The 27376-nt window shown below is 33.6% G+C and overlaps 2 protein-coding genes across 5 annotated transcripts; both read right to left on the reverse strand.

Moving 5' to 3' along the window:
• Positions 1-1356: 1356 nt before the first annotated feature.
• Positions 1357-5156, reverse strand: LOC148166416 (leucine-rich repeat-containing protein 56-like). Its single transcript, XM_088049062.1, has 5 exons — positions 4934-5156; positions 2160-2488; positions 1938-2110; positions 1799-1884; positions 1357-1749 (listed from the first exon to the last, which is right to left on the reverse strand). The coding sequence occupies exons 1-5, from the start codon at positions 5129-5131 to the stop codon at positions 1618-1620; spliced, it is 918 nt and encodes a 305-aa protein (XP_087905188.1). The 5' UTR covers positions 5132-5156; the 3' UTR covers positions 1357-1617.
• Positions 5157-5326: 170 nt separating this feature from the next.
• Positions 5327-27198, reverse strand: LOC148166417 (synaptotagmin-10-like). 4 transcript variants are annotated; one of them, XM_088048744.1, is made up of 11 exons: positions 27098-27198; positions 16619-16636; positions 16362-16564; positions 16160-16312; positions 15971-16102; positions 15110-15264; positions 9059-9227; positions 8753-8873; positions 8532-8703; positions 5833-6033; positions 5327-5785 (listed from the first exon to the last, which is right to left on the reverse strand). In XM_088048744.1, the coding sequence occupies exons 1-11, from the start codon at positions 27180-27182 to the stop codon at positions 5782-5784; spliced, it is 1413 nt and encodes a 470-aa protein (XP_087904870.1). In that variant the 5' UTR covers positions 27183-27198; the 3' UTR covers positions 5327-5781. The 4 variants fall into 4 exon arrangements, with proteins under 4 accessions (XP_087904870.1, XP_087904868.1, XP_087904867.1 ...); XM_088048742.1 differs by having other exon boundaries at positions 16362-16636; XM_088048741.1 differs by having other exon boundaries at positions 16362-16636; positions 27041-27198.
• Between the last annotated feature and the right edge of the window lie 178 nt (positions 27199-27376).

The following is a 27376-nucleotide window of genomic DNA, read 5'->3' on the forward strand; positions in this document are numbered from 1 at the left end:
TGTAGAGCTGACAGTTTCTAAATTTAAACAAATTATTACGAAAATTTAAGCAATTTAAGAGGCACAACCAGTGGGACTGTTTAAAAAAAGGTGATTTTTGAATTTTTTTAAAGAAAACTACTGCATGAAATGTTTTCAAATTTTGGGGATATATTTCCATATAAAAAATGAAGAAAACTTAAAATTTTCAGATGAAAATATTTATTTCTGACTGAGTTATTAAGTATCTCTCAAGCCACTAGAAAAAAAAAGACCCTTTACTGCTGCACTGATTGCGGCTTTCACCGTAGTTGAAATATTAAACTAGAAGTTATTTTCTGTTGGATGACCTTCGATAGTAGAGAAATTTTGAAATTTGACAAAATGGCGGAGTTTTGAAAAAATGTGCTCGAAAATTTGATGATTTTTGGCCCTCCAAAATCATATTTTTTATACGATCAAAAAACTGGAAGGTCATCGTACAGAAAAACAAACAAAAAAATTCAAGGCGATCGAATGATTTGTCTTTGAGTTACAACTGCAACCAATTTGAAAAATATAGTTTCGAGAAAAGTGCGTTTAAAGATAACTTTATTATAGTTAATAGCTGTAATAGTTTATTATACTAATAGCAGTAACTCAAAAACTATTTAAAATACTAGTTATTTGAAATTTTTGAATATTATTTTTAAAGGTGTAGACTATCCAAATATGCAAAAAAAATGATTTTTTCAAAATTTTACACTGGTAGTGCCTCTTAAGAAAAATTAAGTTTATTGAAGTTGCTCTAACTAAAATTATAGCAAAGGCAGCTTGCAAAACAAGTTGAGACTAGTCAGAGTTTTAATTTCTACATCTTAAAGACCAACTGATTGTATCCACAGTTAAGTATTTAACAAAACACAACTTTAATTAAGTTGTAAATTTTTGAGGCTCATAATTCTGCGTTCAAAAATAGGATTTTGAATGAAGTTGTCTATGACATGTATAATGTGTTGCCTAAACAAAACGGATAAAATGAACACTCTGTATTTCTGTTTCAGATCTCTGCCTAATTGTGCAACAAGTTTTTAGTGCGGGAGTGTTCACTAATTTTAAGTTTTAAAATTTGAGTCGTTTTTCAAATAAAGTGAGTGAGTTTTGGAGATGTTCCAGAGCTTCCAATGGAGAAGAAGAAGAAGGTGGCTGTTGGTGACTCGGGATTTGAGAAGGTAGGATTTTTTTTTTTATTCGGGATTTCTGTATTCGGCGTATGCTCGTTACGTAATGACCGAATCAAATTTTTACTAGCAAAAACTTGTTTATAACTCCTCTTTGTAACTATTTTATTAGTTGTTATTTCACAAAGTAGATAAGTAGATTTAAATATAACATGTTTTTACAATAAAAGTACACTGCTTATGCATACAAATGCGAGAACTTTTGCAGTTGCTGAACCACAATACTAAATTAAATTGAGAGTCAATTTATTTTAATACGTAACTTTGTTCTCCTTTAATTCAACTTTGCTCATCAAAGCATATCTGAAAAAATAACTGATTTTCCAGCCTCACCGAATTAGTTCAGATAAAACTAATCAGAAACTACTTAAATCAATTTGTAATATGGAAACTAAGCCTCGGCTAAAGCGCTCTCTGTTTAGTTTGCTTTCGATTTGTTTGATTTTCCGAGACAAACTTTGGGGGGAAACGTGATAGTAAACCCATTCGGAGCATCAACCACTGCTGGGCGAATCCTCGGTGTATTTCCATTAATCACATTCGATAAGCCCTGAAATTTGTAAATATTAAATTTATTAGTAACAACTGCTTCTCTTTACTGTCTGTGGCGATTCCTCCACTTTCTGCGCTAAATACTTTTGTAGTTCTGCGTTCGTGTCGTCTGTAATTTCCACATTACCCTCCTCTGAAATTCGATAAATATTTGAATAATGTAACAACTCATCAAATTGAGTTTACCTTCAATGTAGGTAATGCCATCTAAACTTCTCAGTGAAGGTAATAAGCTTTTAACGGTCTGTCGGTACTTTGGAAACTGCCATATTTCAACATTTCCCTCGAGAGAAATATGCTCCAACTTCTCGCATATTGTCAGGAAGGTCAAGGTACGCCGCATATTTTTCAACTTGTTGCTAAAACGACACACATTTCTTTCGGTTTTCTAAGTTATTCACGTTTTACCGTCTCAAATCCACCACTTTTAAGTCGGGTAAAAACGCCAGTGGCATGCAATTCTCGATGGCGTTATCACCTGCATAAAGTTCCTCCAAGCTTTCCAATCCCAACATGTTATCCAAGAAGTTAATGCAGCATCGGTTCACTCGTAAAATCTTGAGATTCCTGAGACCACAACCGAGGTCTCGAAGTGTGGAGACGACGCTCCCGTCAAGAATTAGTTCCCTGAGGGCGGGAATGTAGACGCTTAGATGTTGTAAAGGCACGTCTCTGGCTATTACCCTTAATTTCACTTGAGTTACCCTATTCAAGTCTTCCGTGCCAGTCACTTTCACCTGGAAGCAGTAAATCTATTTATTGGAATTCTTTGTCTATGCTACCATTGTCTGAGTAGTGTCCACTGTAATTTAATGTGCAAAAAACTTGAAAATTTCCGGTTTGACTCCCAGATTTCATTACCAAGAGTGCCCGTACATCGTGCTCCAAAGGGATTAAAATTTGCGAGGGGTCTGCGACTATATCTTCTTCTATAGATCCAAGGGAAATTTCGTCCTCGCTGTCGTCGGAGAGCGGTCCGTTGGGTAACAATGCGGCCATAAAGAAAACGAGGTCTGAAGACGGCCTGTTAGCCAAATTGTCGTCCAAATTTGGAGGCATTTAACGTCGTCATGGAGATTGTAAACAAAGCTATAATCGATGGGAGTTGAAAGGCGGTTTTCTGCGAGCTATTTTCAAAAAACTTTTTAGTTTAGTTTTCGTAACTTTTGTAATTTGAATGTTATAGCGATTAAATTCGCAGGACTTATTACTTTTTAAACTCTCATTAATTATGCTAAATTATAGGATTTTAGAACAAAGAAGATAGTTTTTAGAAATTTTTATATTCGAAATTATTAAAATTTTCCAACAATTTATATTAGGGTTCGTAACTCTAGTGTTTTTAATTTAGCAACAATCAAATTTTTAGAAATATTTGTTTTATAATGAACCAAAAATTTTCATAATTACTTATTGAGTTTCGTAACTTTTGTAATTTGAATGTTATAGCAAAGATAATTATAAAATTTTTGAATAAATAAGATTTTAGAAATTTTTGTTTTCAAAAAAATTAGATTTTCCAACAATTTATATTAGAGCTTGTAACTCCAGTAATTTTAGAAATATTTGTTTTATAATAAACCAAAAATGTTTAAAATCACTTATTGGGTTTCGTAACGAGATTGTAATTTGAACGTTATAGCGATGAAATTTGCAGGACTTATTACCTTCTAAACTCTCACTAAATATGCCAAATTATAGAATTTTAGAACGAATAACATACATTTAAAAAAAAATATTTTCGAAATAATCAAAATTTTATATTGGAGCTCGTAACTTTAGTAATTTTAATTTAACAAGAACCAAATTTAGTGAAGTGATTTTTATCTATACACCTAAGAATTTTACCAAATTACAAGATTTTAGAACCAGAAACATGAATTTTAGAAATACATATATTTGTTATATAATGAACAAAAAATTTCAAAAAACTTGTTTAGTTTTCGTAACTTTCGTAATTTAAATATTATATTGATGAAGTTTGCAGGATGTATTACCTTTTAAACTCTCATTAAGTGTGCCAAATTATGGAATTTTATAACAAATGAGACATATTTGAGAAATTTTTTCTTTCGAAATAACCAAAAACAATTTATATTGGAGCTCGCAACTTTAGTCATTTTAATTTAACAACAATCAAATTTAGAGGAGTTATTTCTATCTATACATGTAGGAATTTTACCAAATTACAATATGTTAGAACCAGAAACACGGATTTTAGAAATATTTGTTTTATAATAATTGATTTTTTTTCTTAAATTGCTTATTGAGTTTAGTAACTTTTGTAATTTGAATGTTTTACCTATTAAATTTACAGAATTTATTACCTTTTAAACTCTCATTAATTGTGCCAAATTATAAAATTTTAGAACCAATAAGACAGATTTTAGGAATTTTTACTTTCAAAATACAGTACAACCTTGATTATCCGTGCTTCTAGGGACCGAAGCCTGCACGGATAATCGAGTTGTTCATAAGTTTTAAGGCAACAGAATTATTTGGAACGTTTTTTTTAATTTAAAATATATAAAAAAATATAAAATAAATATAAATAAAAACCTTAACAAAATTTATCAACATCTATCTTAACAATAACAATTTTTAATATTGAAAGAAATTGAAACAATCTACTCTTATCAGATATAAGAAAAAAAAGTAAAAAAATCAGATACTTTCATTTATTTTTTTTTGGTCCCAAAATTTTTGTCAGCCACTTGAGTTTTTAGTTTCTTTAATTATGAAGGTTTTCCTATAAATTTATATAAATTATTTAAGCATTTTTCTTAATCTTTGCAAATTCAAAGACAACAGTTTTAACACATAATTTTGTTTTTGCTCTCTGCACTGACTTAAATCTAATTAAACTACACCAACTGTTACTTGTAAAATTTCAAATTTTGAAATTTCTAACATTAGAAGCAAAAATACGAAGTAATTGATCTTCGATATGTGTGTTTTTTGTAACGCACGAATAGTCCGCATCCGGATAATCGAGGTTCTACTGTACCTAAAATTTTCCAACAATTTATATTAGAGCTCGTAACTTTAGTAATTTTAATTTAAATTTGAAGGAGTTATTTCTATCTATACACGTATCAATTTTACTAAATTACGAAGATTTTAGAACCAGAAACATGAATTTTACAAATATTTGTTTAATAATGAACCCAATTTTTCATTACCAAGAGTGCCCGTAGATCGTGCTCCAAAGGGATTAAAATTTGCGAGGGGTCTGCGACTATATCTTCTTCTATAGATCCAAGAGAAATTTCCTCCTCGCTGTCGTCAGAGAGCGGTCCGTTGGGTAACAATGCGGCCATAAATAAAACAAGGTCCGAAGACGGCCTGTTAACAAAATTGTCGTCCAAATTTGGAGGCATTCTTGCAATTTAACGGTGCACCACTGGGAATAAACGTCGTCATGGAGATTGTAAACAAAGCTATAATCGATGGGGGTTGAAAGGCGGTTTTCTGCGAGCTATTTCGAAATTATTTATTGATTCGAGTGGTTTTCCTTGTTATGAAAACAAACAAACTGAGTACAATATATATTTAAAATAATTTCTCTTATTTTAACAAGCTGATAACAAACATGCATAATTGATATTCAGACACGTAGATCGATAATTAATCTACAAGTATACTTGAATATAACAGAACATTAAAGTTGAGCACTAAATTGCCAACTTCCACAAGATGTTGAGTTGGACTCTAGGCCGAAACGTTTGCATGATTTCCGTCCAAAACTGACTTTTCCACGCAAACGCTTCGGTACCACCAGAACTGCCATCTTTCAGTACAACAAGGAGCTGATATGCATCGGTATTGTCAACCATACAAGTAAACTGAAAGTAACTCTACAATACAACATTGTTGCTTATTGTTCACACACATTATAGCGATTTTTTAGAAAGTCTTCAAATAGACACAGAATACTGACAACCTACGGGAGTGGCTTTGCTCTCCCCTTTCACTATCGTCGCAGCACCAATGATTTGACTTTTTCCTTTCTTTTCACGGTGGAGGAAGTTCACCTGAAAGTAAAAGTGTTAAAAGAGGAAATAGGAGGATCAACAATTACCTGCTGTTGAGGCAGCTCAAACTAATGGTAGTAGAGTCATTAGAGGCGGCTGGAATATGACCCGGTATTGACTCGAGAAGGGGATACCATTGCGCTACAGGTCTTCGGGGATTGTCGAGCATTTCCAGCCAGTGATCCTTACCAATCCCGATGAAACTTGAACCTATTGCTGTGCATCCCATTAGCTCGTTCGAACCAATTCTGTGGAGGAATTTTATCGGTTTAATATAGCAGCAAATAAGCCGATATTAGATTGTGGCTCGTTATGAAATCAAAGTTTTGGATTTTGGATCGAATCTATTAAATCTAAAACTGGAAAACTTGCTTCTCCAATATTTCTCTTTCAAGGGTTCTTCATTTTAAGTTCACCGGCTTGTATCTAAAGCAAATTTTGTATTAATTTTGTGCTGGGAGTTTCTAAAGCACTAGGCGGCTTTTTAGTCTGGCAATATTCTAGATGAAAATGGTGGAGGCGCCGGGCAGGGAAAACAATTTTGTAATCTGTACTGCTATGTCTGTTCTTTTCTTCATGCTCTTATAATTCACTATAAAAAGATGAATTAGATTTATTTGTGGGGGCACTGTGGCAGATCCGTATTCACTCTTTTCTATAAATTTTGTGGCGAATTATTTAACAATTCCTATTAGAACTCAACTAATTTAAATTTAACAACAATTAAATCTGAAAGAGCTATTTCTGTCTATGCACTTATGAATTTTATCAAATACAAGATTTTAGAATCAAAAACACGAATTTTAGAAAATTTTGTTTTGATAATGGACCAAAAAATTTTTCAAACAATTGTTTAGTTTACGTAACTTTTGTAATTTGAATGTTATATTGATGAAGTTTGCAGGATATATTACCTTCTAAACTCTCATTAAGTGTGCCAAATTATGGAATTTTAGAACAAATGAGATAGATTTGAGAAATTTTTTCTTTTGAAATAACCAAAAACAATTTATATTGGAGCTCGCAACTCTAGTAATTTTAATTTAACAACATTCAAATTTCAAGGAGTTATTTGTATCTATACACGTAAGAACTTTACTAAATTACAAGAACCAGAAACACGAATTTCAGAAATATTTGTTTTATAATGAACCAAAAATTTTTAAGATCACTTATTGAGTTTCGTAACTTTTGTAATTTGAATTCTATAGCAATGAAATTTGCAGGACTGATTACCTTCTAAACTCTCATTAAATATGCATAAATTTTAGAAATTTTTAGTTTTGAAATATCCAAAATTTTCCAACAATTTATATTGGGGCTCGTAACTCTAGTAATTTTTATTTAACAACAATTAAATTTAGAGGAGTTATGTCTGTCTATACAAGTAAGAACTGTACCAAATTACAAGATTTTAGAACCAGAAACACGAATTTCAGAAATATTTGTTTTATAATGAACCAAAAATTTTTAACGTCACTTATTGAGTTTCGTAACTTTTGTAATTTGAAATGTATAGCAATGAAATTTGCAGGAGTTATTAGCTTCTAAACTTTCATTAATGATGCGAAATTACGGAATTTTAAAACAAGTAGGTAAGATCTTAAAAAATTTTAATTTAAGATTGGCAAACAATTTTTTTTTAGAATTTTTAATTTTTAGACCCTATAACTTGCAGTTTTAATGGTTTAATAATACCACTTTTTATTTATTACTTGCACCAAATTACAAAGCTGTGGACCGAAAGCAAAATTTGGATTTTTTTTTAATTGCCTAACAGTTTTCAAGTTTTTATAATTAATTTTTAGCATCTAAAAATAAGGAACTTTGACCTGCTTTTCAATAATTTTAGTAATTTTGTAGGATTACTTTTCGTTACAATTATCAGTTCTTTTAGTGTCTAAATACTTCGGTACATTTTGGGGTGTTTAAAAACAAGCAAATTTTAGGTCCTTTCGATGTATGTTAATTATAGTTGATTTTTAGTTTTTTTGTGGTCTATGAAAATTAAGATTTTTGAAAGATTTTTAGCAGTTTTCGGTTCTTTCAAATTTTTTTTTGTAGTTTTCCAATGATTTTTGGTAGAGAAATAAAAATCCGTTTTGGGGTGGTTGAAAACAAGCGAATTTAAAGTGTTATTGTGTAATTTTAAGCTTGCTTGCTGAAGAAGCGATAATCAATACAAAATATAAAAAATAATTATAAAATTTAATTTGCAGTGTGAGAACTATTAATCATTTCCACTAAATTTGACTATAAAATTAATTACAAATTAGCATACAATGAGCTTAATCAATATCGGTTATTTATTATTAAAGGAAGAGCCCCAAAATTATAGCAAAACCACGCCCTTTTTTCTTTGATTGCACAATTTGCATCCAGCTGCATCACTGTTATAAAATTTGACGATTATCCTCTCAAATTGAAAAAACTGGTTCTATTAGAGATAAATTATCAAGAAAGGTACGAAAATATGAGAGCGCCGAAAGAATATGGAAATTCGTAATAAAATATTAGAAGAACGAAGCAAAAAGAGCATTGAGAGAGGTCGTTGAACGAAAAAGAAAATAGACAGTGAGGAGGCGATCGTGACCTCAAATCCGATGGTTATCAATTCTATCGTAACTAAACTCCATTAGTCATAAATTGGATCGATTCTTCTCGAAATATTTATAATTACAGCTTCAGATCTCGGGGTTGTGGTGGTTGTTTGTTTACCCGTATACGTGTGAAGTGTCATATTTACCTGTCATAGTCTATCACTTTGACTATAAGCGAAACTTCTTCGATATTCTCGGCCGGGACATCAAACACTAAAGCCTCGTTATAAATTGGCGACAACGTATTTTTCTTGACTGAAGTCTTTTTCTTCTTTATTCGCTTTCCTTGGCAAAGTAAATAGACTTTAACGTACGGATCTGAAAATGGAACTCGCTATTTCCCCGACCATTAACTTTCACACAGTACCTGATTTGCCTGTAATATCCATGGCTTTAAGACTCCTTCCTTTAATTATTGTGATGGTTAAACGTCCGGCCGTGGGCAAGTAACACAACGATAACATCAACTCGCCTAAATCGACTTTTTCCTGCGAATTCAAAAGACTTTAGTTGAAAATCAATAGACAAAGAGATATGCGTTGGGAGAGTCCTGCACGACCTACATTTATATAGGTCAAGGTTTCTCCCGGAGCTTCCCTAAGGATAGCTGCAGCGGGTATTTTTATCCCAGTCGTGTTTAAATTTAGATCGGTAAATTCTTCAAAAGACACACCTGTGGAGGGCATAAGATATTCATGGTGTACTCGATTTCTTGCTGCAGGTCTGTCGAGTCCAAGAGACCTTTTAGAACGACGTGGCCGATGAGATCGTGACGAGAAAAGCGGTCAAAGTCGTAGACGGAAAATTGAAGGTATCTTTGACGAAGCTCTTCGTAAGGAACACTGGAAATAAAGCCAATATTCAAATAGGTAGTCATAAATTTTATACGATTTAAGACCTATTAGCAAGACCTGGCTGTAAACTCTGATTTTATGCATTTAACGCTAAGATTCGCTATAATTAGAATCTCTGCTGAGTACTTAAAATTTAAACAAAAGGAATTGCCCTAATTCTCTACCTGTGTTAGCTTAAGAAACGTTGGACTTAATTGTGTTTACATGAGTAAAGAAGCTCTGAATCAATAATTTTTTTTGCAAAAAATGTTATTTGCAGAGCAAACGTAAGGCGACGCGACAAGGTGAAACAAAAAATGCTTTTTTATAGTTTGTTATAGTTTATTCGATGATTTAACATTGCAATATAAATAAATATTTAAATTAGCAGTTCCATGGTATTTTGCTAAAATCTATTGTTAACGCATCTTCTTTTACATTGAGTATTATTTAATTATTTGGTGCAATTTGATGAGTTCGCATGGATATGGATGTCATGTTGTTTAATTAAATATTAATTTTCTTTGTGCGTGGTCTAAATTTAGAATTCGCGGTGCGGTTTGTAATTGGATTGTAAACTTCGTATCTCTTTGTTTTACGTTTGTTGTGTTTACACTGTGAATAAATTAAGTGGTAAGAAATGGGGTTGAATTGGGTATTCACATTGGCTCGTATTATCGGGGTGAAAAGGTAACGCGAGTTTTGGCACTGGCATTAATATACAGGATGTCCCAGAAGACAGATTTTGTATTTTATTCTGAATTTAACTTAGATTTTGACTTGAATTAACTATCGATTCCACTATCGTTTTTCCCGGCTCATTTTATTTTAGACGAAGTTCTTAAAAGCTCAAAATACGATGGTCGATTTTTTCGCGAAAAAAATCCGACTCAATCGATGAAAAATTTTCAATTTTTTGTTTGCTGGCCAAAACTCGTAAACTATTTATCCGGTCGATCTCAAATTTGGCTAGTTGGTAGGTAGATTTTGAGCTCCTCTTTCGATTGATGTATAACACAAAGGTATTAAATTTAAATTCATGACTATAACTATGCCAAACTTCTGATATCGACATCTCGCTTATTTTTTAGAGTAAACTTAAGTTATTATACATCAGTGTACGCAGAATTTTACGCAGATTTCAAATCTGGGATTTAAATTCAGATCCGACAACAGATAACTGAGTTATGGCCGATCAAAGTTTCGGAAAGTTGATTTTGATTTTTTCTCATTTTTCCTAATTTTTAAAGTTAAATATCTCGGAAACTATTTGAGATATTGAGATGCGGTTTGCGCCATTCTTTTTCTCGGCTCATTTTACGTTAGAAAATGTTCTCAAAAGCCCAAAATTCGATAGTCGATTTTTCGCGAAAAAAAATTACGACTCAAACGATGAAAATTTTTAATTTTTTTTATTTTTGGCCATAACTCGTAAACGATTTGTCCCATAGATCTCAAATTTGGCCAGTAGATAGATTTTGAGCTCCTCTTTCGATTGATGTGTAATTCAATGCTATTAAACGTCGTTCTAATTTTGAAAACATTGATTGAAAATCACCCTAAAATGATGTTTTCAAAACAGTTTTAGGCCAATACCTCGTTTATTTATTAAGCAAACTCAACGAATATGGGTCTCATTTTACGCAGAATTTTACGCTGAATTCAAAAACATGATAAATTTTTAATTTTTGTCAACAAATAACCGAGTTATGGCCGTTTGAAATTTTGGGTTTTTGCCAGAGGGCCAAATTTTCGAAGGTTCGAAGAAATTCATGCTCGATATCTCAGAAACTATTTCAGATATTGAGATGCGGTTTGCGCCATCGTTTTTCTCGCGATTTTTTACATAACAAACAGTTCTTTGATTTTTCCACAAACGAAATTTGCAAATTTTCGCAAAAATTTATGACTTAAAATATGGCCAAACTTCTGATATCGATATCTCGCTTATTTTTTAGAGTAAACTTAAGTTATTATACATCAGTGTACGCAGAATTTTACGCAGATTTCAAATCTGGGATTTAAATTCAGATACGACAACAGATAACTGAGTTATGGCCGATCAAAGTTTCGGAAAGTTGATTTTGATTTTTTCTCATTTTTCCTAATTTTTAAAGTTAAATATCTCGGAAACTATTTGAGATATTGAGATGCGGTTTGCGCCATTCTTTTTCTCGGCTCATTTTACGTTAGAAAATGTTCTCAAAAGCCCAAAATTCGATAGTCGATTTTTCGCGAAAAAAAATTACGACTCAAACGATGAAAATTTTTAATTTTTTTTATTTTTGGCCATAACTCGTAAACGATTTGTCCCATAGATCTCAAATTTGGCCAGTAGATAGATTTTGAGCTCCTCTTTCGATTGATGTGTAATTCAATGCTATTAAACGTCGTTCTAATTTTGAAAACATTGATTGAAAATCACCCTAAAATGATGTTTTCAAAACAGTTTTAGGCCAATACCTCGTTTATTTATTAAGCAAACTCAACGAATATGGGTCTCATTTTACGCAGAATTTTACGCTGAATTCAAAAACATGATAAATTTTTAATTTTTGTCAACAAATAACCGAGTTATGGCCGTTTGAAATTTTGGGTTTTTGCCAGAGGGCCAAATTTTCGAAGGTTCGAAGAAATTCATGCTCGATATCTCAGAAACTATTTCAGATATTGAGATGCGGTTTGCGCCATCGTTTTTCTCGCGATTTTTTACATAACAAACAGTTCTTTGATTTTTCCACAAACGAAATTTGCAAATTTTCGCAAAAATTTATGACTTAAAATATGGCCAAACTTCTGATATCGATATCTCGCTTATTTTTTAGAGTAAACTTAAGTTATTATACATCAGTGTACGCAGAATTTTACGCAGATTTCAAATCTGGGATTTAAATTCAGATCCGACAACAGATAACTGAGTTATGGCCGATCAAAGTTTCGGAAAGTTGATTTTGATTTTTTCTCATTTTTCCTAATTTTTAAAGTTAAATATCTCGGAAACTATTTGAGATATTGAGATGCGGTTTGCGCCATTCTTTTTCTCGGCTCATTTTACGTTAGAAAATGTTCTCAAAAGCCCAAAATTCGATAGTCGATTTTTCGCGAAAAAAAATTACGACTCAAACGATGAAAATTTTTAATTTTTTTTATTTTTGGCCATAACTCGTAAACGATTTGTCCCATAGATCTCAAATTTGGCCAGTAGATAGATTTTGAGCTCCTCTTTCGATTGATGTGTAATTCAATGCTATTAAACGTCGTTCTAATTTTGAAAACATTGATTGAAAATCACCCTAAAATGATGTTTTCAAAACAGTTTTAGGCCAATACCTCGTTTATTTATTAAGCAAACTCAACGAATATGGGTCTCATTTTACGCAGAATTTTACGCTGAATTCAAAAACATGATAAATTTTTAATTTTTGTCAACAAATAACCGAGTTATGGCCGTTTGAAATTTTGGGTTTTTGCCAGAGGGCCAAATTTTCGAAGGTTCGAAGAAATTCATGCTCGATATCTCAGAAACTATTTCAGATATTGAGATGCGGTTTGCGCCATCGTTTTTCTCGCGATTTTTTACATAACAAACAGTTCTTTGATTTTTCCACAAACGAAATTTGCAAATTTTCGCAAAAATTTATGACTTAAAATATGGCCAAACTTCTGATATCGATATCTCGCTTATTTTTTAGAGTAAACTTAAGTTATTATACATCAGTGTACGCAGAATTTTACGCAGATTTCAAATCTGGGATTTAAATTCAGATACGACAACAGATAACTGAGTTATGGCCGATCAAAGTTTCGGAAAGTTGATTTTGATTTTTTCTCATTTTTCCTAATTTTTAAAGTTAAATATCTCCGAAACTATTTGAGATATTGAGATGCGGTTTGTGCCATTCTTTTTCTCGGCTCATTTTACGTTGGAAAATGTTCTCAAAAGCCCAAAATTCGATAGTCGATTTTCCGCGAAAAAAAATTACGACTCAAACGATGAAAATTTTTAATTTTTTTTATTTTTGGCCATAACTCGTAAACGATTTGTCCGATAGATCTCAAATTTGGCCAATAGATAGATTTTGAGCTCCTCTTTCGACTGATGTGTAATTCAATGCTATTAAACGTCGTTCTCATTTTGAAAACATTGATTGAAAATCACCCTAAAATGATGTTTTCAAAACAGTTTTAAGCCAATACCTCGTTTATTTATTAAGCAAACTCAACGAATATGGGTCTCATTTTACGCAGAATTTTACGCTGAATTCAAAAACATAATAAATTTTTAATTTTTGCGAACAACTAACCGAGTTATCGCTCTTTGAAATTTTGGGTTGTCGTCAGAGGGCCAAATTTTTGAAGGTTCAAAACAATTCGTGCTCGATATGTCGGAAACTATTTCAGATATTGAGATGCGGTTTGCGCCATCGTTTTTCTCGCAATTTTTTACATAAGAAACAGTTCTTTGATTTTTCCACAAATGAAATTTGCAAATTTTCGCAAAAATTCATGACTACTATGGCAAATTTCTGATAGCGATTTTTCGCTTATTTTTGGAGAGAACTTGCTTTATTATAGCTCATTTTACACATAATTTTGGGCAGACATCAAATAACTGAGTTATGGACGGTTAAAGTTTCGGATAGTTGATTTTTATTTTTCAATTTTTAAATATAAATATCTCGGAAACTATTAGAACTATTGAGCGACCGTTTGTAAATAAAAAAATTGTCATTTAGTTTTAAATTTAAATGATTTTTGACGAGTTTTGTAGATTTCAAGAAATATCTGCCGATTTCTCTGGGATTAACCATTGGATCTTAATAAAAACTAATTAATTCGTTTTGTATTTAGATTTCTAGACAATTTGGCAAATTTTATGAGAGTTCACGCATATTCGTGCTCGAATTCGAACCGCTGCACTTGCGGAAATTCTGTCAAGTAAAAAGTTAATTTTAAAATAATTGTCAGACCTGTCACGTGAAGAGTTTTTCTTTAAATTTTCTTTGATTGTGAAATTGTAGAAAAAATCGTGTTTGTTACCCGTGCAAAATGATCAACGCCCACGACAAGTGATCCCAACTTGTTACAAAAATAGCTATGGTTTGCTATTTTTATTCATTTAAATATGCGAAAATATTTGCTTATTGTCGTTGAAAATTGAACTGGTGCATTGAATAAAAGAGAATTGAAAAATAGTACTCAACTACAGTTGTTATTTTAAGTTATCAATTTCAGTTGACGAGGAAGTAGGAGTTGAAGTGGGTGGATAAAAAAGATAATTACGTTTTATGGCGCTATTTACTTCTATTTTTTAAATAATAAATGTGGCAATTTTCATGTCACTGCGTTTGTAAACACCACAAAACAAAATAAAATTTTTATTATTGTATGGTCACCCATAAATAAAACAAAAAAAAATTATTCAAGTGTAATTAAATACAAATTTTACCCGGCGCATCCACCATTTATTAAATTAGCTTGATAGGCATATTTAGTTATATTAAAGGGCAAAATGGAAATGATTTTTCACCGGTGACAACTTCCGAGATTCGTCTGTTTAAAACCTGCCCCGGTATTCAAAACCGCCTTTGAGTGGGGCGAAACTAGAAACTTATTACGAACGTGCAAAACAAGATATATCACCTGTCAACGCTTTCTCGCCCCCCGTCGTCACTTTTTGCACGCCCTACGCATTAGGAATTATTAATTAACTCTGATAGGATCGCAAAGACTGTTCAGAATAATGCGAAACCTGTCAAAGTTTCCTGTTCACTCAACCTATAATTATACCGTGTTGCAATTAAAAGAAAATTCCTTTTGTTGTGTAAAAGCGTTCACTCGGTGCGCCTCTTCGGGCAATTAATCTGTAATCACTTAAGATTCAAACTCACCTAAAAATGAATGTCTCATTGAACACAGGATTGAGGTTTTTCCGGTGAACTTTGGTCTGGAATTTCTTTTTCCGGTCCGGGAGGAGGTATAGTTTTATGTATGGATCGCTGCTTCCGGTCGAATCCTTGATGGGTAGGTCGCGGCCCTCGAATACCTGCGCAAATAGGGCGATCATAGACAGATGATAAAAATGAAGAAAAGCATCAATAAGCTGAATGTGTCGCTATTATTGATTGAAGTGTCTTTCGGATTCGATGGAAATGATGATGAAGCACTTTTTCCTAATCAGTTCTTACTTGGAACAAACTTGGCCGAAATTATTGAGCTCAGCTGAAAAGAAATCGCTGAGGGAGCGAAATTTACAGTTTCTGTCATTAATGAAGTTAAATAGGGGAGCAGAACGGTAATTATGGATGAATAGAAGTTGGTTATCAGTGGTAATTTGAGATTCGACATAATAAGGGAAAGTGAAGATAAATTCACAGAAAAAATAAAACGAATGATGGATAACAACAATAGAGAGAGAATATAGAAATTATGGGAAAAGTAGGAATCCAAAGACTTCAAAGATTCAATTTTATTCCCACTGGAATTTTCCCATAACTTCCAGAACTGACTCCCAAATGTTGACGTTGGCTTCTAGCGCAAATGCAGAAATTGGGACGCGGCAAATCCATGAATTTGTAATAAATCGCGACCGCCTGCGCTCCTCCAATGATTTACGAGAAAGCCCCACTGTAATTGCCACAGCACTGTAAACTTGTATTTTTCTAGTTTTGCAAAAACTTACATTCAAATTTATCTATTAAAAAGTGTAGTTTCATGGTGTTTTTTGCATGCATTATTTAGATGAGATTTACCTTTACAACGAGCCCCTCGACGTCCTTGTCGTATCGCAGCGAGAAATGTAATTTTCCGCAATATTCCATGTCGGGACCCCCGGAGCTGTCAGCCGACGACTGCCTCACTAAATCTTTCTTATAGAGTTCTGGCTATAAGAAAAGGTCTCAATGTAGCCGAGTCGATTGAAATTTACTCGTATTGACTACCTTAATGAGCCCCACGATGCTGGAATCGCTGCGGTGCTCCAGGGAACAAATACTAAATTGCACATTGGAAGGCATCTCCAATCGGTGTGAAAGCTGTCTCTGGAACGTCTGATGCCTTGTCGGAACGATCGGGAGGGTTGTTTGGCGCAACACCTGCACAAAGTTGTCTAAGTCATCAATCACCTTGACGCGTATCAATCACCTTCTTGGCGACGACGTCCTTGTGCTCCTGGACATATTCTTGTGTCAATGGCTCCGTTTGAAGGTCAGGCAACGAATGGCTGATTCTTATAGCCGCCTGTTGCTTGGTTACCGAGGATTCGCCTTCGGAAGGGTCGCCACAGGTCTTGTCTCGGATCCACTTCCACGTGGCTGCGCATTGATAACTGACCGCGGCTAGAAGAACTAACGCCATGGCCGTTAGAAAAAGCACGCCCAATATTTGATATGTTAGGATACCTGACAAGTCTGACTCGGCTGCAACAGAGAAACAGACGGGTTACTAACCCTAACTAATCTCGGTAATGGATCGAACACCGGGAGAAACGCTAATCTGTTTTGTATCTAATGCGTCCCTTGCTGAGATTAATACAAATGGTAATTGGACGAGTTCGATTGCTTTCAGTACGGCGCCGGTAACTTAATTCATTGTCTGGATATGTTTACTAATTCTCTTATCAACAACAAGTGCATTGGCACGTGTGGTAAAACGAGCTTGCCCAAATCCTGGAGAGTTTCAAGACTAAACACTGTTATGAGCGTGGGAGGGTTTAACCGACGTCTTGAGTTTCCCAATTGAGATTGAGAATTAATGTCTAATACATTTATTTATTAGCCAACTACTTTGCTCGTTTCAAAGCGGCTTCAAATGTAATGACAGTTTTACTGCTGTCTGGATAGAGATGTGTCGTGAAAGGTGAAACTATTATTAGATTGCCCCTGGAGTAATAGGCGGATTAAGAAAATAATTTTAGTTAAAAATAGATAATAGTTGCGTTTTTCTCGCGTTTTTTTAAATAAAAAATAGTTCTTAGATTTTTCAAAAGTCCAAAGTTGCAGTTTTTCGCGAAAATTCATGACGAAAACTATGCCAAATTTCTGATATCGATATCTCGCTTATTTTTTGTAGTAAACTTGAGTTATTCTAGCTTATTTTACGCAGAATTTTGCGCAGCTTTCAACTGAATGAAATTGAAATTTAGATCCGACAAAAATTAACTGAGTTATGGCCGATCAAAGTTGATTTTTGTTTTTGCTCATTTTTCCTAATTTTTAAAGTTAAATATCTCGGAAACTATGAGAGATATTGAGATGTGGTTTGCGCCATTGTTTTTCTCTGCTCATTTTACGTTAGAAAATGTTCTCAAAAGCCCAAAATTCGATAATCGATTTTTCGCGAAAAAAAAATCCCACTCAAACGATGAAAATTTTTATTTTTTTTTATTTTTGGCCATAACTTGTAAACTATTTGGTCGATCGATCTCAAATTTGGCCAGTAGATAAATTTTGAGCTCCTCTTTCGACTGATGTATAATTCAAAGCTATTGAACGTCGTTTTCATTTTGAAAACATTGATTGAAAATCACCCTAAAATGACATTTTCAAAACAGTTTTTGGCCAATACCTCGTTTATTTATTAAGCAAATTCAACAAATTTGGCTCTCATTTTACGCAGAATGTCACGCTGCATCCAAAAACATGAGAATTTTTGAATTTTTGTCAACAAATAACTAAGTTATGGCCGTTTGAATTTTTTGGTTGCCGCCAGAGGGCCAAATTTTTGAAGGTTCTAAACAATTCGTGTTCGATATCTCGGAAACTATTTCAAATATTGAGATGCGGTTTGCGCCATCGTTTTTTTCGCAATTTTTTACAAATAACTGAGGTATGGCCGATCAAAATTTCGGAAAGTTGATTTTCTTTTATCCTCATTTTTCGTAATTTTTAAAGTTAAATATCTCGGAAACTATTTGAGATATTGAGATACGGTATGCGTCATTTTTTTTCTCGACTTATTTTACGTTAGAATATGTCCTCAAAAACCTACAATTTGATAGTTTCGCGAAAAACAAATCCGACTCAAACGATGAAAATTTTTCATTTTTTTTATTTTTGGCTATAACTCGTAAACTATTTGTGCGATAGATCTCGAATTTGGTTAGTAGATAGATTTTGAGCTCTTCTTTCGACTGATGTATAATTCAATGCTATTAAACGTCGTTTTTATTTTGAAAGCATTGATTGAAAATCACCCTAAAAAGACTTCTTCAATACAGTTTTTGGCCAATGCCTCGTTTATTTATTAAGCAAACTCAACAAATTTGGGTCTCATTTTACGCAGAATGTCACGCTGAATCCAAAATCATAAGAATTTTTCAATTTTTGTTGACAAATAACTGAGTTATGGCCGTTTGAATTTTTGGGTTGTCGCCAGAGGGCCAAATTTTTGAAGGTTCAAAACAATTGGTGCTCGATATCTCGGAAACTATTTCAGATATCGAGATGCGGTTTGCGCCATCGTTTTTCTCGCGATTTTTTACATAAGAAATAGTTCTTTGATTTTTTTACAGTTAAAATTTGCAAATTTTCGCAAAAATGTATGACTAAAACTATGCCAAATTTCTGATATCGATATTTCGCTTGTTTTTTGGAGTAAATTTATGTTATTATACATCAGTGAACGCAGAATTTTCCGCAGATTCCAAATCTGGGATTTAAATTTAGATCCGCCTAGAAATAACTTAGCTATGGCCGTTCAAAGTTTCGGAAAGTTGATTTTCTTCATTTTTCGTAATTTTTAATGTCAAATATCACGGAAACTATTAGAGATATTGAGATGCGGTTTGCGCCATTGTTTTTCTCGGCTTATTTTACATTAGAAAAAGTTCTCAAAAGCCCAAAATTCAATAGTCGATTTTTCGCGAAAAAAATTCTGACTCAAACGATGAAAATATTTAATTTTTTTTAATTTTTGGCTATAGCTTGTAAACTATTTGTCCGATCGATCTCAACTTTGGCCAGTGGATAGATTTCGAGCTCCTCTTTCGATTGATGTATAATTCAAAGCTATTAAACGTCGTTTTCATTTTGAAAACACTGATTAAAAATCACCTTAAAATGACGTTTTCAAAACAGTTTTTGGCCAATGCCTCGTTTATTTATTAAGCAAACTGAACAAATTTGGGTCTCACTTTACGCAGAATGTCACGCTGAATCCAAAAACATGAGAATTTTTGAATTTTTGTCAACAAATAACTGAGTTATAATCGTTTGAATTTTTGGGTTGTCGCCAGATAAACAAATTTTTGAAGGTTTGAAACAATTCGTGCTCAATAGGTCGGAAACTACAACAGATATTAAGAAACGGTTTGCGTCACCGTTTTTCTCGCGATTTTTTAGTTAAGAATTTGTTCTTGGATTTTCAGAAAGTCGAAAATTTGTTTTTTTTTGTAAACTTAATTGTGGAGTACCTTAATACAAAGAAGATCCAAAAAATCACAGACAATTCAAATGGAATCTGAAAATCGTTTATCGAAAATGTAGAGGCATTTTAGAGGATCAAGGGTAAAATTAGTAAATCTGGAGACCGTAACGAAAGTCAATCTAAAGAAAAACTAAAGAAACCCAAGAAAAGCAGAACAAAAAGATGATTAACTATCAATTTTCTTCGAGATAATTTACAGTGAAGGACGATGAAACGATCAAAACTAAAAAATTAACAGAAGCAAAAAACTCCAACCACTAAAATCATCCCCAATTTTATTCATAATAAACTCATCGCCACTACCCAAGCCTAATCTTGCTTTTAAAAAGGGTTTGTCACGTCACTCCGTGTGAACAGCGCCTCTCCTTTTATCTTTCTGATGGGTTTTTCCGCTAGCTTTACTCTCCATATTTGCTAAGATTTTACTTTGGTTTGTTTTTCTTAGAAACGAAATTATTTAAATCAACCCGAATTCAAATACAATCGTAATCATGTAAGCCCAGGGGGTGTTTCCAGCAGGAAAATCTAATTGCAATCCAAATGGTGTGACACTGAATTAATTGTTTTCTATCATTACCTATTTTACATACATACAATTATTGATTGGATGTTTTGTTCAAAACTAATCCGGAACTCATTAGCGGGACTAAATAAGTGTGAAACCGACGTAATTTAAACTTTTTCTTTTGCTGGGCAAGCTGAAAGTGCAACAAGGAGAAAAATTGCATTGTCTCAGATTTTATTCAAATTGTTGTCCGAATTTAAGAGCGGAGGCACCAAAGTGTCGTAATGAAATAAAACTGCAAATTAAGAACAATTAATTTTATGCTCCGTGCTTTTCATGAACGTACGTGAAAAGACTGACAATAACTCATCATATTGTTGGGATACAAAAATATGCGAAACAAACGACTTCAGAGAATTCATAAAAACGTTGCCATGTCCGAATGTAAATTTATTATTTTCTTGATGCACATGCAGCTTCGTGCATCTCAATTCTGGACACGTTTCATATTTTTGCCTTCGCATTCTGTTACTGGAAAAGCACAAGCTGTCAGTGTGATGAGAAACGCGGATTGAAGATTACAGAGTTGTTTTGAAAATTGTAAAACTGTCGTTGACAGACAGGGTGGGTTTACAGGTGCGAACTGCGCTTCCATATGAAGAGACAAAATTGAAAGTGGATTTTCTAAATATTTCAGCTTTTAAGAACCCACTTTAAGAGACATTGTAACATTTTTGTGGCCGGGATTTCGCTGTAATGGCGAGCTTTTTAACCGTATGAAATCCACGAAGGTTTAGTGTTTCCCGCATCAACATTTTCTGCATTTATTGTGGTTGAATTATGGGTTTCGCGCACTGTTTTGTGGTCTGTTAGCGAAGAAACATTTACTCAATTCGTAACGTTATAACGTTCCATGAAAAGCCACTGTCAATATTTGCGAAAGAAATCGGTTTTTTTCGAGCTAGCAGAAATCTTTTAATCAAGAAAATGTGTCCCTGTAAATGGAGAATGCGAGTAAACAACTCTTTATCGGCAGAAGAATTCAGACCTGTTGCGTGATGCAACACCGCTTTAAAGCAACAGTTGGATTACAAAGCTCTCGGTCGCTTTCAAGGTTGTGCTGGCTTCAAATTGATTTTGCGTCCGCCAATTAGAACACGCGAGCTTTTTGCATCCAACTGACAACTTTTATGTAGTCTACCCCAGCTAATGAAAACATAATACCACAATAAAAAAACCGGGCGCGCTTTTTCCGAGATACGACGCTTTGAAATTTTGGTAAATAGCCGTTTTTATCGATATTGATAATGCCGAGGGAAATTACATTTTACATTCTCCGCAGGAATTGTTTTGAATATCGTTTGGTGACCTGAAAGATATTTCGACACGTTCGGGTTTACACAACTAAAAGCTTCGTTTTAAATGGAAGAATAACACAGTGCACCGGAGTTGTCTTTTGCAACGTTGACTGAAAGGTCTGTTAATAGAAATCGGATAAATCAATACGAATCGAACTTGATCCTTTGTGTGTTTTTTATGAGGACACGTCAACCCTTGCTTACTTTCGTTTGGTAATTTCACGGTCGAAAAATCATGCTCGAATTTATAATTATAGCATGGCGACAAGCCACTGAGTTTCACATTATCAATCGTTAAATTATCTACGCAGCGAGCTTTTTCAAGAATGTCTTACTATTTCCATCATTTCAAAGCAGTTCCACTGATAATAATTAATGCGCTGCGTTTGAGGAAGATACCAACAATACCAAGTTTGGGCTCTACAAACGAGTTAAAATATCTCGTTAGGCAGTTTTGCCGAGTTTGTAATCATCCGAAGGGTGATTGTTCAGGACAGCAAGTAATTTCTGATCATCAAGCGTGAATACTGCTTTACCTGGGTTTAGAGTTAAGGGCTAACTTAATACTAATCAGTAATCAATGAGAGATTATATTTTCTAAGTGTAGTTCAACTGTACAAATTCGACTTTGGTTTAGCAACTGCTGCAGACATGAAAGTCAATTAAAAAGTTCAAAGTAAAGTAATAAAAGAGAAAACCATTTTGTAACATCAAAGCTGCTCATCATTATGTAAGAACAATTTTAGGGAAGTTTGAGAAAAAATGTGCATAAGTTAACAAAAGGAACGAAAAATCGCATTACGGTTAGCGATTGATTAACAAATTGTTTTAGCGCGTTTTTTGCGTTTTACTGAAGTTATCTCAGATCGACGGCGTTTTCCCCGAAAAAGTATTTAAACTGACATTTTGGAGAGATATTGTGGGTATTTATTACAGAAGAGAGGCTATTAAAACTTGTGTAAAAGCTCATCGTATCGAACTTTATGAGTTCCGAGCGGGCGAAACTGTCATAAAGAGCTCATTTCTTACCACTTAAATCTTAAAAGTCCAGACCGACATTTTCTATCGACAAATTCCGCGGATTTGGGGTGGTCAAAATGGTGGATGAGCCGGGTGAATTTTTGCTAAAGAAATTCATATTCTTGTTCTAAAATTTTGTAATTTGGCTCAATCGACAAACACATCTAAAGTAGTACTGCCGCCAACTTTTACTGTTTGAGAATCAAAATTGCCAAAGTTACGGTATTTAATAGAAAACGTTTGAAAATTTTTTTCGTCTCGAAAATAATAATTTCTAAAAATTTACATTCGTGTTTTAAAATGTTGTAATTTAAAGCAGTTAATAAACCAATCTAGAGTAGTGACGCTACCAAATCTTATTGTTTTAGAATCAAAATTGCCAAAGTTACGGTATTTAATAGAAAATGATAAAAAAAAATTGTTCGTCTCGAAAATTAACATTTCTAAAAACTCACACTTTTGTTCTAAATTGTTGTAATTTAACACAGTTATTAATCAAGTTTAAACTAGTAACGCCGCCTAATCTTACTGTTTTAGAATCAAATTTGCCAAAGTGACGGTATTTTTTAGAAAACGGTGAAAAATTTTTATTCATCTAAAAATGAAAATTTCTAAAAATTTACACTCTGGTTCTAAAATATTGTAATTTAGCACAGTTGATAAACAAATCTAAGGTAGAAATGCTCCCTAAGTTTACTGGTTTAGAATCAAAATTGCCAAAATTTCGGTATTTAATAGAAAATGATTAAAAAAATTTATTCGTTTCGAAAATTAAAATTTTTAAAAATTCACACTTTTGTTCTAAAATGTTGTTTTTTAACACAGTTATTAACTAAGTCTAAAGTAGTAATGCCACCAAAATTTACTGTTTTAGAACCAAAATTGACAAAGTTAAGGTATTTATTAGAACACGACTAAAAAATTTTGTTCGTCTCGAAAATTAAAACATCCAAAAATTCACATTTTTGTTTTAAAATAGAATTTCACAGTTATTAGTAGTAACGCCAACAAATCTTACTATTTTAGAATGAAAAATGCTAAAGTTACGGCATTTAATAGAATACGGTTGAAATTTTTTTTCATCTAAAAATGAAATGTTTTAAGAATTCACACTTTTGTTCTAAAATATTGTAGTTTAGCACAGTTGATAAACAAATCTAAAGTAGAAATGTTGCCAAAGCTTACAGTTATACAAACAAAATGGCCAAAGTTACGGCATTAAATGCAAAAAGCACTTGTAATTTTTTTTATGTAGAAGCTCATCGTATCACATTTTATAAGTTTCGAGTGGACAAAGTTGTCACAAAGAAGTCATTTCTTACCACTTAGATCTAAAAGTTCGGGCCAACATGTTTTATCGACAATTTCCCTGGATTTCCAGTGGTCAAAAATGGTGGATGCGCCGGGTAAAATTTAGCTCGTGCTGTCACAATAAAAACATTGAGGTACATTCGTCTCAAGTTGCTTTGTCTAAGTATGTGCAAACTTTGCCACAATGCTGCTATTTTCTTCCACCCACACTTTCTGTATTCTCTTTGATAGAAGAATCACTTTGTTCTTGTTCAGAGGGTAATTAGTATTTTAGTCAGAGTGTAGGAATTATACCTACTTACAGAAAACAGTAGTAGAAACATTTTGTTCTAAATTTATCTACATCTTTTGATTTAAAATCATCGAGTTTGAACGATTGCAATTATTGAAAACAAAGTGTGGGCGATAAAATTTCCATCGATTAACAAAAAGCGCTGATCTGAAAACTCGTAATGAACTTTGATTGTTTCAAAGGAACGATTCTTTTACTCAATTCCAGTCCAGCACACGTCTTTGAATGTCACAAAGTTGATTACTTTTGATGCATTGGAATTTCATCGACGTTATCAATTTATTAAAGGTTGTCCAAAAACCATGACCGTGAGTTATTTAGGGTTCTGCTTCTGACAGATTTTCTAAGACGTCACATGTCCACAACGTGATTGAAACACGCGACTTCATTTAGTAAAAGCGTCACATTTTATTATTTTCGTTTAATCGGGGGTGGTTTTCCCCAGTTTTAATTATTTCTTTTACGCACTTTACAGCGTGATGCTGGTAGTCAGCCCACGTGTTTAAACTGAGTTCAAACGGAGATATCTTTAATAAGCATCGGAAAAACGAGTTTCCGCATTGTTCGCAAAAATTATCACTGAATGAGAAATTAAGAGAAATGACGGCACTAGTTTTCAGAAGTAATAAAAAATGAGGGGATATAAATGTAGCATCGCTGCAAGTTTTGGTAATAAAACCCACCCATAAATAAAAAGATCTTCTTCCATTTAAATAATCACAGGCCATTTCGAATTTTGCTAAGCATTTCTGTCGGCAACAATGAAATTCTCGTTATTTATCTGTAGCAGACGTTACCGCGATAGCAATCAAAACGTTTTACAAAGATAAATATCACCGCATGTTGTAAATTATTAAATTTGAGCCGAGGCGTATTTCTGTATCTTTTGATCTACAACTAACTTCATTATGAAGCGGGATCAATAACTAAGAAGTTTTCGGGGCGATACGGTGCGAATTAGCTATAAACTTCGGAAAAACCAGCGTCAAAATCCAATATCATCTTTAATAGAGCATAAAGGTCCATGTTCTTGATTTGTCGCCGAGTTAATGAGACATAAACTGTTCAGTTAAACCAATAAAAACCAAGAAAACTACAATCTAGTTCAAAGTATTGTCCTGTGAGATTCGTAAAAACTGCTTAATCAGGTGAATATTTTATTTAATTTTTGGTTTCAAATAACGGTCGTGGCTAGAAGCAATAGGAAAGATTTAATAAAGAAAATATTACAAAGGCGAATGCAAAAGGTCATCCGGAATTGCCGTTTTCAACCTTTAATATTGCGAAGTTGAAAATTAAAATCGCATTTTTCGCAAATGCCCTCAAGTTGTTTGCTGGCTCAATGTGCACCGCTTACCTCTCTTTGCCAGTGGCTTCGCGGTATTTGTATTCAAAGCCAATTTATCCATGTAACGAAAAAATAATTTCGCTGACGGGACGAGACTAGTTTTTTGCGTTTTCAATTATTGAAAGTGTTTTTGGAGCGGGTAATTTCAGTCATTCAGTCCTAACAGAGAGCCATTAACGCACGGTGGGGTAAAATCGTTAGTTAATAACACCTATTAATGAACGAGTTTAATGTATGACTGCGTGCATATGTAATAATTTTAATGCAACAACTTTTTTTAGTCAAAATTCGCAGCCTTTTTTTTCGTTGACGTAATTATTTCTCACAAAATATGAAATTACCGTCATAAAAATCAAGATGTAGAGCTCTGTTATATCAGTTCCCCGGATAATTAGCGCACATGTACCGGAAACTAAATCCGGTGTTGGGGCAACAATGGAAAAATTAAAGCAGAGAAATTGCTAATATAAATACCACTTTAGTGGGGTAATTAGAATTATAATTAAAATGTATTTATGTGGTTCACCCTTTGTGCAGGAGGGGTTGTTAACCCTGAAGGACTGGTGAAACGTCTTTGTTAACGTGTTCCTTTGTGCCGTTTAAAATGCGAAGCGATAAAAATAACGGAGGAGCGTAACGTGATAATATTAAAAATGGAATATTTAAAACGTTACGTGTTGAATAATAGTGATTGTGAACAAAGAAGTGGTAGAAAAAAATTCGAAAACAAAAAAAATAGTAGAGAATTTCTTCGCGTCTTTTAATAAAAACGAATGTTTCATTTTAGTATTAAATTAAGAAAATTTATCTGATGTCAGCTAATTGTGTTATAAAATTCCCGTGCAGCAAGACGCAGAAGCTCTCAAATTAATGGATCAAAAACGTTATTTATTACTCCATGAACTTAAAGACAATGCAAAACTTTACTTCTTCCCTTGATAATAATTTTCTTTTCTTTTATTAATTTTACATTTCAAGATTGTGGACCGTGTGGCTTTGATATGAGAATCTTAACTGCCTAGGCCGTGACATGCACATAATAAAAACGACCCTGAGCCTATAAAACTTGGGAAGTTATCCCACAAACCACCTGTTTAATTATTTAACAAGTTTCGTTGTCTTCATCGTCTCTCAAGAAACTTTCCACGATTGTCAATTGTGTCTACACTGTTCACTTATTCAGCACCCAATTACCACACCTATGCCCATACAAATTCCGAATTATTTGTGTCTCCTTTGATTTTTAGTGGACAGGAGTTGTTAGCTTCCAGCGACAATCTCTTCCTAATCAATTTGACGATAAATACCGTACTGTATCGAGGGAAATCAAAATGATTTCTGTAGCTGTAAACACGACTGCACGTTATTAAAAAAAAAGAAATAAATAAATAAAAAAGCGAACGTTTCACGCTCTGAAAGCGACAGCTCTATAGATCCTCATAACTCCTTCAGCTTGCACTGAGTGTCGTCGGTTGATTTGTATTTCTCAACCCACAATACCTCCGTGTGTAAGAGCGTGCAAAATTGCAAACTTCATTCCATGCAAAAATCGAATCAACTTACGCACTCTCCACAATCGAAAAAAATTACACCGATCACTAAGAAGACAAAAGGGCTGACCTGTCTCACTACCGGTGTTGGAATAGTTGTGTTCTTCACTTGGAAGGACGGGCGTAACGGCAGCAGCGGCTTTCACTAGTCCCATGGTCGGCAGGAGAATGTGAACTAAAACAGCGTCGCGACGCCTCGAATGAAAGTTGGCGCGTTTCGACGCACGCATCGCGACGTCACTTGCGACCTAGGCACCGATTGGCCAGGTTCAATGTCGACGAGGCTGGGTTAAGGCCAGTCGGTGGAAGGTAGAGCAGGGATGCGGCAGGATTAACCCACGGGGAGTCT

The sequence above is a fragment of the Gnatocerus cornutus genome, unplaced genomic scaffold, assembly GCF_029298725.1.
Source record: "Gnatocerus cornutus isolate USDA-ARS CGAHR unplaced genomic scaffold, icGnaCorn1.1 ctg00000023.1, whole genome shotgun sequence".
Classification (NCBI taxonomy): domain Eukaryota; kingdom Metazoa; phylum Arthropoda; class Insecta; order Coleoptera; family Tenebrionidae; genus Gnatocerus; species Gnatocerus cornutus.